Raw genomic sequence first — 13,438 nt, 5'->3', positions numbered from 1 at the left:
CCACCACCAGCTGGTACCCCAGGCACAAACCAGGCACATGCACTCCTGGCAAACATGACAACATCACTTCTAGAAGTGCCGTCATTGCTGTGGCTGAGGAAGTGCTCCCACATTTTGTACAGGGTTAAGGGAGCAATTTTCAAAAGTGGCATTTGAGGTGATGTCACTTAATCTGTGGCCCTTGAAGAATTCTACCAATCTCTGAGGTCTTTACTAAACATGGACATGAACAGCATTACAAACTGAAAACCCCACAATGGGTTTGTGAACCCATTTGTCTGTTCACAAACAAGCAGTTCATGAGGCTCTATTCTAAACGAACAAGTGGTCGTTGCAAGCCTCATTTGTTGCCTTCGTCAGCTGTTTGTCAAGCCAGACAGTCTGGACCTTTCAATCAATTCCCCTGGCAACAGCAGGGACTGAACTCTGTCTGAACTCCTTCTGGCTTTCCTTCTGGCTTGAACCCTTCAAAGTACTTCCAGCAGAGAGTGCCATTTTTGCCACTGTGAAGAGAAAATGACAACAAAGGGGGAGACCCATGCATCATGCCTTTCCCAGGGTGCAATCTCTCTGAAACTTGGGGGGACTTCAGAGGAAAGTGAGCACTATGTCCCCTGCAAATTTGGTGGGTATTGGACATTGGGAAGATCAGTTTGTAACCCCTCAAAGTAGCTTCCACCAGAGAGTCCCGTTTTTGCCACTGTGAAGAAAAAATGACAACAAAAGGAAGGACCCATGGAGCATGCCTTTCCTGGGGTGCAATCTCTCTGAAATTTGCGGGGTCTTCAGAGGACAGTGAGGCCTACGTCCCCTGCAAATTTGGTGGGTATTGGACATTGGTACTGTCAGTTTGTAACCCCTCAAGGTAGCTGCCTTGCAACAGGCAGTCCCGTTTTTGCCAGTGTGAAGAGAAAATGACAGTAAAGGGGAGGCGAACACATGGATCATGCCTTTCCTGGGGTGCAATCTCTCTGAAACTTGGGGGGTCTTCGGAGGACAGTGAGGACTATGTCCCCTGCAAATTTGGTGGGTATTGGACATTGGGAAGGTCAATTTTTGGGGAATTTAAAGGGCCCTGCCCCTTGCACTTGGCACGAAAGGGCCCTTTAAACTATCAGCTGGCAAGAGGCCACGAACAGCGAACAAGGAACATGTTTGTGAACAAGGTCATGTTCGTTACTGTTCGTTGTTCGTGGATGGCAACGAACAACAAACAGCTTGTTCAGGGTTTTTTTCTCTTCGTGCCCATGTCTAGTCTTTACCATAGAGATTGGGGGAAATTCCTAGAGTGCCATCATCAATGCTGTTTCCCCCTTTTTTCTCCTGCCACTAAAATTAACAAGGGTAGGGGACTGATGGTGAGAATTGGAGGTTGCCCACTCCCCTGGCAGATGCTAACCATAACGGCGTGTGAGTAGAACACTAACAGAACATCTGCAGAAGGCTTAGCTAACTTGAATCCCTTTTCTAGCTTCCTACAGTTGCAAGAGATGTCCTAAGATCTGAGGTCAGCCATCTCTACTGTCACAGAGCCTTCATCTTGGGACATAGTGTGTGTGTGTGGGGAAACCTTGCCTGCTGCTGTATACAAAGAACAGGTTTAATCCTTTGCCCCAGTGATGTTACATTTCCCTATCAATAAATGTCTGCCATTTACTCTTTGCGGGGGGAAAGGTGACATTGGTTATGTTGTGTTGGAACTGGAGCTTTGGACTATGTCAGTCTTTAATTTATGTCGGTGTTTAATTTATTCCTTTGTGCTGTTATTTTATTTATTCCTTTATTCTATGTTATTACCTGCCTTGGGTCCCAATCTTTTGCGGAGAAAGACAGGCTGATAAATATTTTAATACACCAATCATCCATCCATAGCATGAGGACATCAACCCCCCAGAAAGATAGCCATGTTTGAATAAGAATAAGGTGAATAAGAGTGCAACTCCATCGTGCCAATTTAAATACAGAACAGAAAGGGAGAGAGCATTCCGACGAAAGGCCAATACAAAACAAATTCCAAGATCTCAAGGGGAAAGATAGTCCAAAGCTCCAGTTCCTGACATAAAATGGATTTCTTGATCCCCTTGAACTAGATCCTTTACAATCCTCTCAAAGGACCCTGAACGTTCTCCTTAAAAATTCAGTTTAGAAATCTCTCTGGGATGCCTTACAGACCCTATTTGGGTAGAAAGGCAGCATAAAAATGTTCTAAATGATGACAATGATACTCAGTTCAGAAATGCAAAGTCTCCAGAGAACCTGCTTGAGAAAGCTTACAAAATAAAACACAATAAAAATATTTGTTTAAAAGTTGTTAGTTAAGAACTCAGAATTAAATACCCAACCAGGCCATAAAAACAGCATAAGTTACTGAGTAGCATAAAGTAGTTCCATAAACCAGTTCCCAGGCTAAAAGCGGACCATAGAAATGATGATAAATTTATTGTCAATTCCTGCCAGGTAGATCCCTCCGTCCCTCTCCAGTGAACACACATTGGTTCCAGTAGAAAAGCTTTATTTAGGATTTTACAGTTGAGGTCTGCACTCCATCACGGAGCTTGGTAGAAGTGATAAGGCAAGACGAGAAATCATTGTTATACTTGATTTTTCCTGCGCTCAAATAACTGTTAAGGTTTTGGCGTGCAAGTCTACACGGGTCGTGTGAGAACCCTTTTAAGTTATGGCTAGATATTCAGTACACAATAATATATTCCCAGCATCTGGGCAAAGTAGCAAAAGCTGGCATCTGGACACTCCAAGGTCAGTGCTAGCTTAGAGGTGCATATTTCTGTAAGATAACAGGAGAGGCCCAATCTGGGTCTCAACAACTAACACTTTGCAATAAGGAGAGAATACATTAGGTTAGTAATGAGCATAGTGGTTACAACATACAGACAATCACAGCATGACTGTACACAGACATGACATTCTGCCCCCCCCCAAAGGTCGTCTTCTCCTCTTACAGAGGACCAGGCTTGTCAGGATACAGTTCATGGAATTTCTTGATAAGTGTAGCTTTCATGTCAGTTTTTAATCCATTCCTGGTAACTAGGGTCAAAATATTTCCATCTCACCAGGTAATACAGCTGATTGTGTTTGAGTTTAGAGTCTAGAATGCTTTCTATTTCATGATGAACTTGGCCATCCACCAGGATGGGGTGAGGGGCTCCCTGTTCAGGGTGCCACTTGTCAGGAGTGGGGAGGGCTTTTTTAGAAGACTGAAGTGAAAGACTGGATGGGTTTGACATAAGTTCTTTGGTAGCTCCACCTCTACTGTTGCTTCATTGATAAGTCTTTTCACAGGAAAAGGACCTAAAAATTTCCATCCCAGTTTTTTACTAGGCTGGTCCACCCTTTTTTGTGGAGATGTACACAAAGTCTTCTGGTTGAAGCTTCCAAGTGGAGGAGTGTCTCCTGTCAGCAAACTTTTTATAGTCCTCTTTGGCTTTGGTTAGGGTTTTTTGAATAATTTTCCATTGGGATGTGAGAGCAGTCCACCATTCCCCTAGATCTCCTGGTTGTTGAGATTGTGGGGTCTGAGCAAAAGGCATTGCTGTTCCTTCATAGCCCTGTGCTATTTTGAAGGGGGATGCACCTGTGGAACTGTGTACCGAGTTGTTATATGCATATTCAGCAAAAGCCAGAAAATCACTCCAATTATCTTGCTGATAATTAATGTAACATCTTAGGAATTGTTCTAACAGTTGGTTAGTTTTTTCAGTTTGTCCATCAGTCTCTGGATGGTGGGCGGAGCTAAGTCCTTGTTCAATTCCTGTTAATTTCAGTAGCTCCCGCCAGAAGGTGGGTGTACTCCGTGGTCAGATATGACCTTATTAGGAAATGAGTGCAGCCGGACGACGTGCTGCATAAACAAAGCTGCAAGCTCCTTTGCTGAGGGGATGATGGTGCAGGGTATGAAATGAACTTGTTTGGAAAACAAATCCACCACCACTAAGATCACAGAATTCCCCTTAGAGGGGGGTAGGTTGGTGATAAAGTCCATCGAGATCATCGACCAGGATCTGGCAGGGGTTTCTAGTGGCTGCAGTAATCCTGAGGGCTTTCCTTTCCTGGATTTCCCCATGATGCAGATCTGACAAGAAGATATATACTGGGAAATATCTTTTCTCATATTTGGCCACCAGAATTGTGCCAGGTGCAATGTTTTCAAATATCCAAAATGCCCAGCCAATGGGGAATCCTCTAAGGCTGGTTAGGATGTATAATTTATTGTTCCTGTACCAGTTGCCATCTTCCTCTTTTTTCAGATCGACTTTTGGTACATTCTCCCCCTATTTTTCTACTTCTGCCTTAACTTTTTCCCCTCATTCGGTGAGGTCAGATGTTTGGGGGTTTTCACTTTGCGCTTGGGTGCAGGTAGTTACTGCCCCTCCTAATTGAATGGGTGAAACCCTTTTGCTTTCATGTTGGGGCATGCTTAAGAGTGCATCTGCTAGGAAATTTGTTTTGCCAGAGAGGTGTTTCAATGTGAAGTTGAACTTGGAGAAGAACTCCATCCACCACAGTTGCTTAGCACCTAGTCTGTGGGGGTTACGTAAAGCTTCTAAGTTTTTGTGATCAGTCCATACTTCAAACGGCACTTTCGCCCCTTCTAGCCAGGGCCTCCATGTAGACAGCGGTGATTTAATAGCTCCCGCCTCTTTATCTCAGACTGTCCAATGGCGTTCAGTTTCAGAGAACTTTTTGGACACGAAAGCACAGGGGTGGAGTTTTCCCGTGTCATCCGCTTGTAACAGGACTCCTTCCATGGCTACGTCACTAGCGTCCACTTGTACAATGAATTTACGGTTCTCATCTGGGTGCTGCAGAGCTGGTTCAGAAGTGAATGCTTTTTTAAGTTGGTCAAATGCTTCTTGGCATTCTTGTGACCAATTCAACTTTGTACTTGGCTTTGTCCCTTGTAGCCCTTTCCCTTTGGTTTTCAGTAAGTTAGTTAGTGGCAGGGACATTTGGGCAAAGTTTTTAATGAAAGGGTGGTAGAAGTTTGTGAATCCTAGGAAGGATTGCCACTATCTCCTGGTTTGGGGGGGTTCCCACCCCAGTAGTGCCTGGCTTTTCTGCTGGTCCATTTTCAACCCCTGCCCTGATACTCAGTAGCCTAAGAAGTCCAATTCCTCTTTATGGAATTCACATTTGGACAGCTTTACTGGCAAGTGATTGTCTTTTAGGGCTCTCAATACTTTTCTGACCAGTTCGACGTGATTTTTTTAATCAGGAGAATAGATCAACACATCATCAAGGTAACCAACCACACCTTTGTACTGGTGTTCATGCAGTACTTCATTAATTACATTCATAAAAACACCAGGAGCCCCTTGAAGTCCGAATGGCATGACCCGGTACTCAAATTGCCCCAAAGGGGTGTTGAAAGCAGTTTTCCATTCATCCCCCTCCTGAATTCTTACCTGAAAGTAAGCACCTTTCAAGTCCAGTTTAGAGAAGATTTTCCCTTGGTTGACCATGCTCAGCAAGTCCTTGATGAGTGGGAGGGGGGTTTGCGTTTGACATGGAAACAGCATTTCATTTATTCCTCTGTAATCCGTATAGAGTCTTAGCCCCCCATCCTTTTTCTTGTGGAACAAGACTGGAGTGGTATGGGGGGAGCTGGCTGGGGGGACGAATCCTCACACCAGGTTTTTGTCAATTAACTCTCTGAGCTCTTTCCACTTTTCTCTGTTCATTGAGTAACGTTTCCCTTTTGGAAGTTTCCCCCCTGGGATGAGTTCGATAGTGCAATCCATTGCATGGTGGTGGTGGGGAATTCATTGGCCTCTTCCTCGTCGAATACTTGTTTTAGATCCCAATACTCTGGAGGGATTTGTTCCATCTGTTCCTGTGTTAGCAATACTGGTTCGGGCTCCACATCATACAGCATAATGCTGGTATGCGGTTCTCAGAAGTTTTGGGTTCAGAAGTTTTGGGTTCCTGCCAGGTAGATCCCTCAGCCCCTCTCCAGTGAACACACATTGGTTCCAGTAGAAAAGCTTTATTTAGGATTTGACAGTTCAGGTCTGCACTCTATCACAGAGCTTGGTAGAAGTGATAAGGCAAGGCAAGCAGTTCTATGTTATACTCAATTTTCCCGTGCTCAAATAACTGTTAAGGTTTTGGCATGCAGTATACACGGGTCCTGTGAGAACCCTTTTTAGTTATGGCTAGACATTCAGTACACAATCGTACATTCCCAGCATCTGGGCGAAGTAGCAAGAGCTGGCATCTGGGCGCTCCAAGGTCAGTGCTAGCTTAGAGGTGCATATTTCTATAAGATAACAGGAGAGGCCCAATCTGGGTCTCAACAAGTAACACTTTGCAATAAAGAGAGAATACATTAGGTTAGTAATGAGCGTAGTGGTTACAACATACAGACAATCATGGCATGACTGTACACAGACATGTCATTTATATTTATTTATCTTATTTATAGTCTGCCTTTCACACTGAAACTCAAGGCAGATTACACAGTATGAGTCAATATAATCAATAGGATGGGGACATCCAATAAACAATGCAATAGGATTTGGAGTGCAGAAATCTGAAACCAAGCAGAAATTTAAAACAGAGCTGAAACAAAGTATAAACATTAAGGTGACACTTTAAACAATGCAGAAATTACGTAGTAGGAGCATATTTACAGCAGTAGACGGTACAGTAGTATAGATCACACTTGTTATCCCTTTACCAAAGCATCTTTCTGAACCGTTTCATTACACTACAGGCCTATTGATTATGTAAAATAGTCCTCCTGAATAATTCAGTTTTGCATAGTTGAGGAAAGCCAGGCCTGATGTCTAAAAGTGAGCAGGGTGTAGGGGCCAGGCAAGCCTCAAGGGAAAAAACAAGGAAGGTGCCACTGCTGAAAAAGCCCTGTCTCTGGTCACCACTCACCTTATCTCTGAAGCTGGAGTCACAGAGAGTCTCTCCACACGAGACCTCTTACACAAGGATGCTCGAGTGTAGGGAGACAATGTTAGCTGGCAAGCTTAGTTTTAAATTTCACCAGGGGAGATCGCTCCTCAGAGGGTTTGCTAATTTCATCTTTGCCTCCCTGAAGGCTCTGTCAATTTCACCTCCCTTTTCGGGAGGCAAAGATGAAATTAGCAAACCTTCTGAGTAGTGATCTCCAATGGCTCTGTCTTTTTAAACTACCCTGGTGTAGGGAGGTGAAATTGACAGAGCCTTTGGCTCTGACTTTTTAAACTACAATTCCTGGATAATATTGCATCTCCCTACACTTGAGCATCCTCGTGTAAGAGGTCTCACATAGAGAGATTCAGAGAGCGGGGCTTGTAAGGAGGATCTTGGTTGGCAGGCTGAACAATATGCAAATGCTTGTGTATGAGCTGCAGCTAATGGTACCCTGGTAAAGGCAGATTTGGAGAATGGGAGCTGATGGGAAGAGCACGGCTGGACCACAAGATCATGTCTTTCTCTACAAATAATAATAACATAATAACATTTGATTTATATATTGCCCTTCAGGACAATTTAATGCCACACTCAGCAGTTTACAAAGTGTGTTATTTTTATCCCCACAACAATCACCTTGTGAGGTCAGTGGGGCTGAGAGAGCTCTGGAAGAGCTGTGACTGACCCAAGGTCATCCAACTGGCTTCAAGCGGAGGAGTGGGGAATCAAACGCGGTTCTCCAGATAAGAGTCCTGCCATTCTTAGCCACTACACCAAACTGGCATTATGCATGTTGGAATCAATGCACCTAGAAGGAGATGGAGCGTGTTGGACTGGTCGTCTGAACATACAGCCTATGCTTGTAGGAAGTGCAGCGTTACTGCCCATGAGCATTCCCAGTTGCAGGGAGGGAGCACACGTGTGTGCACTTCCTACGCAAATAGGCTTGATCTGAATGGTCACATGTTGGCAGGGAGTGAGGCTAGAATATTTGTGTCCATTTCCCCTCCACCTGTGTCAATTTCAGAGCACCTAGTGTTGTGTGTAGAGTGCTATCATGTGATTGTGTGTGTGTGTGTGTAGGGGGCTCGGTGGAAGATCCTTTGCTTTACACGCAGAAGATCGTGAGTTCGGTCCTTTCTATCTGCCAGTCTGAGTAGACAATGGTGACCTTGATGGACTTGGTGGTTTAATTCAATTCAAGGCCGCTTCATATGTGTGCTAAAAATGATAAGTCCAATGCATCATCATTTGTGTAGGGGACACACGCATTTGCTTCACTGTTGCCTCCAAACTAGTAGACTTTTGCACGTTAAAAAAAACTCTTTTGGTGTTCCTGGCAGAATGGGTCAGTGCCTGCCTGCCTGCCTGCCATGAGTTCATTTCTTCCAGGCCCAACACTTCATTTTTTACTTTGTTTACCAGAAAAACTAACCTGAAACAAACCTTGGAAGCTCTCGAGTAAATGGAAGTGCCTTCAGAAGAGAACACTGTGTGCTGGAAACGTGACTAAACGCAGCAAACGTTTGGCCTCTCTCCATGCTGTAATCTCCTTTCCTTTCCTGGCTTCTATCTGCCAGTATCACCTGCAAAATATTCAGACCCAACATTTCCCTACCCCTCACTTGCACATTTTCAACAGCCATTACACCAAAGACCAGATCCCAAACTCAGATGTTAAGTAGCATCTCAGTTGCAGCTGAGACAATTTAACCCCAACAGACCAATCCACCACCAGCCGCCATAATTTCTGTACCCTTAGGTGAGGGCCACACTCCAGTTGTAAAGAATATGTGTATATAATTGTGCTATATGCCCTATGTTCCATGTTTTATTGTACCACAGATAGTGTAGACACTGGGAATATTCTTGTCTAATTTTTTTCCTCTATTCAAGTCTCAGACTCTTCTGTCCTCCCTAAACATGTTGACAACACTTTGAGACAACCAGTTACTCTTTCTAGGAAAGGCTCTCTAAATTCTACCAATCATCCAGTGACAGGGCTGTTTTTGTATGTCTCTACCATGTTGTTAAATCTCAGGTTTTGAATCTGTGGCCTTATGCTCGGCCCCATGTGCTTAATGTGCAAAGCCTCTTTCCTGAATAGCCTCCAGGTGGAAATTACCTCCTGTTAACAGTTCACCCCAGGGGAGCATCCCAATCTCTCCCTTCTGACCTAGAGGTAAAATGCCCCAGTCTTTGAAGTAAAGGGGTGGCGACAGATGCAACATTTTAAGTGTGGTGGAAGCGTTTTGAACGCACATTTGCGCGCCTGAAAATAAATGCCGTGGAATGCTGTGAATGTGTTTTCAAGCCACTCTCACCACACTTAAAACATTAGGTCTGCCTTCACTCTGGGGCTACTTCTCCCACCTGCTCTCCTTGAAGGGAAAAGATAGAATGGGCCAATCAGAAATACCTCATTGGTTGGTTATACTCAGGGCTTTCTTTCCTGGAAAAGAGGTGGTGGAACTCAGTGGGTTGCCCTTGAAGAAAATGGTCACATGGCTGGTGGCCCCACCCCCTGATCTCCAGACAGAGGGTTGTTGAGATTGCCCTCTGCGCCGCAGAGATCAGGGGATGGGGCCATCAGCCATGTGACCATTTTCAAGAGGTTCCGGAACTCCATTCCCCTGCGTTCCCCCTGAAAAAAAGCCCTGGTTATACTTAAGAAACCTGGGACAACTTGGCAGCAGAGGGCAGATGACCCTGAACATTGAGGAAATATGCTCATGTTCCACCCCTTCTTCCGCACCAGCACATGACCATAGCAAGATCCATAATGTGGCTTCCAGGAGTCCTTGGTCCCTCTGGGGGACCCAGCCAGGGTTGCAAGGTCACTCCTGGGAAACAGTGGGGAGAGGGAGATGGCAGGCAGTGGGAAGAAAAACTTACTGACCCTCAGGCACTCACTGGCAATGTAATGATATCACTTCCAGAAGTGATATTACATTGATGGCCTGCCAGAACCACTCTGATTTGGGGGCTAAAGTTCTATGGTTTTCACCAGCAAAGTGCTGACATCACTTCTGGGCCCACAGGAAGTGACATCAGCATATCTGCCAGCAACACCATTAAATCGCTAGTAAGTGTGCATTCAGGCTGGTAGGTAGGCCATTCCCCCCCCCTTATTTCCCCCTTTACCCTCAGCTTGCCAGGTGAGTGCTGGGGGGGGGCAGTGACTGGGGACAGAGGAGAAGCAAGCCTAGATCCGGCAGCCCACTGCTTTGGGTATGGGGCATAATCAATAGACTACAAAACAATACATTTTCAATGAGAATGAAAAAGCGGATTAAGGAAAAGTGATGTATGTGTACTAGGAAAGGGTTGTGGATTTGCATCGTGTACTGGGGAACCTTTTTACAGCTGTTTTGTATTTCCTTTGGCAGGGGGCAGCACGGGCACTTCCCCAACAACCTCCAGCACTGGGACCCCCTCGCCCTCTGCTTCTTCTCACCTCCTCTCTCCGTCATGTTCTCCCCCAGCCTTTCACTTGGCTCCCAACACTTTCAACGTTGGCTGCCGGGAGAGCCAGCTCTGTAACCTGAATATCTCCGATTATCCTCCATGTGCCCGAAGCAACATGGCGGCCTTGCAGAGCTATCCTGGGCTGACTGACAGTGGATACAACCGGCTCCCGAGCGGCCCTGCCTCAGCCACTCAGCCTTCCGAAAACTTCCTGCCTCAGCGGACTCCACCCTTGATCTCCGGAATGCCTGCTCCCTCCTCGCTGCCTGCCAATGGCAAGATGGAAGCCTACAGTGGCCAGCTGGGGTCCTTCCCAGCCTCTCAGTTCCAGTATGTGATGCAGGCGGGCAACCCTGCCTCCACCTCTTCTTCTTCCCACATGTTTAGTGGTGGCCACATGCAACAGAGCTCCTACAACGCTTTTTCCCTTCACAATCCTTACAATTTGTATGGATACAATTTCCCTGCTTCTCCAAGGTTGGCGGGAAGTCCGGAGAAACTGCCCACCACCCAAAGCACTTTACTCTGCTCTTCGCCTTCCAACGGGACTTTTGGAGAGAGGCAGTATCTTTCGACAGGGATGGATCATGGGATGCACGTCATCAGCAGCCCTCCCAGCAACAGCCAACCCACAGCCAACCCCTGTGATAACAGACAGTACGGGGCGGTACCGGGGTCTTCTTCACAAATGCCAGTGCACATGGTCTAACCAGCACCTGGAGTCATCCTCTGAGGAGCAAGAACCTCACTGCTGATCGCGGCAATCTGGTCTCTGTTGCTTTGCAACTTAAAACAGGACTAGTCTTTGAGCAGTGTATGCAAATGCAAGCCTCTACAGCTATGATCCAGAGAACCAGACTGAGAGCTACAGGCACGGTAGCCATTGCTGCCTTTTGTGGAGCTGATTGGCGCCCGTCCCAGTGGATTCTTTTTTTAAAACAGAGAAAATGGCATTGTTTGCAATAAACACCGGGGGCGGGGGGGGGACCCCCCTATAATAGTATATGCAATAGTTATCAGAGCTTGGTGTGAACTGTTCGCAGTAGAGGAAGTGCAGTGTGTGTGCAGTTCTTTCTATGTTTCCTGGATGCAAACAGTCCATAAAGACCTCTGCTTATAAAGCTGCACAGCCCGTGAGAAGCCATTGTCGTGTCACTGTTGGTCCCCTCTCTTGCCATCTACAACAATGAATTCAAATCCTGTGGTCTTCTCTCACCCACTATAGCAACAGAACATTATATCGGAACAGAAATTTCTCTTCCCAGGGGGGACACTTTTTCCTTTAGGGAAGAGCTTGCTGATCTTCCTCTTGAGAACACTTTAAAGTCACAAAAGCATGTCTGAATGAGAGAAGGCGGGGGGAGAGTAGCAGGACAAAGGTTTCCTTCACCTTTGCAAATGAAACATTTCTTTAAACATAGCTGGCTACAAAACGATGCGTAGGATTCCACTTTGGATTCCATTTTGGAAATGCTGCATTACAGAACAGAGCATTCAGTTATGCATTCAGTGCCTTAAAGCCATTGGTAGAAGGGTTGCCAAGTCCAAACTGGGAAATTCCTGGAGGTTTGGGGGAAGAGCCTGTAGAAGGCGGAGTTTAAGGAGGAGAGTGACAATGCCATAGAGTCCACCCTCCAAAGCAGCCCTTTCCTCCAGAGGAATTGATCTCTATAGTCTGGAAATCAGTTGTAATTCTAAGAGATCTTCAGGTCCCACCTAAAGGTTGGCAAACCTAATTGAAAGATGAAGTAATATTAGCAAAGCAACAGCCAACTGTTTTCAGAATATATACAGCCCACAAGAATCAAATGTGAAAGAAATCACCCAATTGAGTTTGTGTTAAATAATGAGCAGTCCGATAAATATTGTGAGAATGCATGGCCTAAGGCCAGCCATCTTGCATAAATGCACCATAGGATGAAAAAATGGTCACCTACCTTTAACCTCAAGGGTAGGCATTCAGCATACCTCAGCCTGACAAGACATCACTGCCTTAAAAAAACAACCATCTTTCCCTTCTGACGCTGTTTCCTTCAGCCCTTCTAAAAGTAAGCAGGCAAGTGACGCTTCTTATAAGCTAAGCAATTAAAAGCCATATGAAATTGCAAGTGGCGAGTAAAGGAATACAGAAACTACACTATAGAGATTTGTTTGAGGTGTTGTAGATAAATGTATTTATGTTTCTAGTATGGGGGGAGGGGAACTCAATATTATGAATATTAAAGAGGGCAATAAATGGGTATGTAAAATATATTATAGAAAGAAAATGTATAAAGATTTGCCCCATGCAGGGAACTCTGTTTCTAGGTGCCAAGCACAGAACTGATGCAAAATAAACCTTTGTTATTTTTTTGTTTGGTCTGTCAGTAATCTAGACATCCAAATGTATGGGATGATTTTACTTACTAAGGGTGAAGACAGAAATCATACAAAAAAGAGAGGAAGCAAAGCAATGGGTTCTTCCCCGGGGGGGGGGGCAGTTTCTTCCGCACTTCAAAATTTTCATGGCCGATATCCTGATCAGTCAATGAAAGGCTAACGAAACCTTCAGTCTTGTCCTTCACCAGTGCTTCAGGCCAGCTGCCCAGTTTTTGAATTATTATTTGTAGAGTATCACATTTACACTAGTGTTTGTTTATCCTGTCATCCTACCCTGTCATTTTTAAAGAATGGACGCATTTTAAACTGCAGTTGTGAAAATGTTCCTGAAAGGGGTGGGGATTCACAATCACAAAATCAGCCACCTGCCGATAGTCTCTTACACAGATGGGTCTTTTCTTTTTACCACACAGTCAAAACCCCATGCAATCGCTTTTCAGAAGCGCTTGCTTGGAAGGAGAAGAGTGCCTTGTTTACAAAGCTAAGGAGGTGCCTCCATGACTGCATCCTAGATGCGGGTTGCAAGCATCCCCTGTCTGTGCTGTTCTTTCGTGCTCCACCTCCTGCTTTTCCCACAGAAATCTGGACCGAGGACTTTTGCTTAGGGCTGTATCAAGTACGCTCCTGTGTTTATAATTAATAAACACTTTTTTTCTGGGGAAAGAGG

The 13,438-nt window shown here is 45.2% G+C and overlaps 1 protein-coding gene across 1 annotated transcript in view; it reads left to right on the top strand.

Annotated features, from left to right (window-relative positions):
• Positions 1–12,744, top strand: part of TBX15 (T-box transcription factor 15) — a 137,446-nt gene extending 124,702 nt beyond the window's left edge. The window contains exon 8 of the mRNA XM_055003017.1: positions 10,314–12,744. Within this exon, the coding sequence (XP_054858992.1) occupies positions 10,314–11,101 (788 nt within the window). The 3' untranslated portion in view covers positions 11,102–12,744. The remainder of the gene's footprint in view (positions 1–10,313) is intronic.
• Positions 12,745–13,438: the final 694 nt, after the last annotated feature.

This window comes from Eublepharis macularius, chromosome 18 (assembly GCF_028583425.1).
Source record: "Eublepharis macularius isolate TG4126 chromosome 18, MPM_Emac_v1.0, whole genome shotgun sequence".
Classification (NCBI taxonomy): Eukaryota; Metazoa; Chordata; class Lepidosauria; order Squamata; family Eublepharidae; genus Eublepharis; species Eublepharis macularius.
This window is presented reverse-complemented; position numbering and strand designations above follow the sequence as displayed.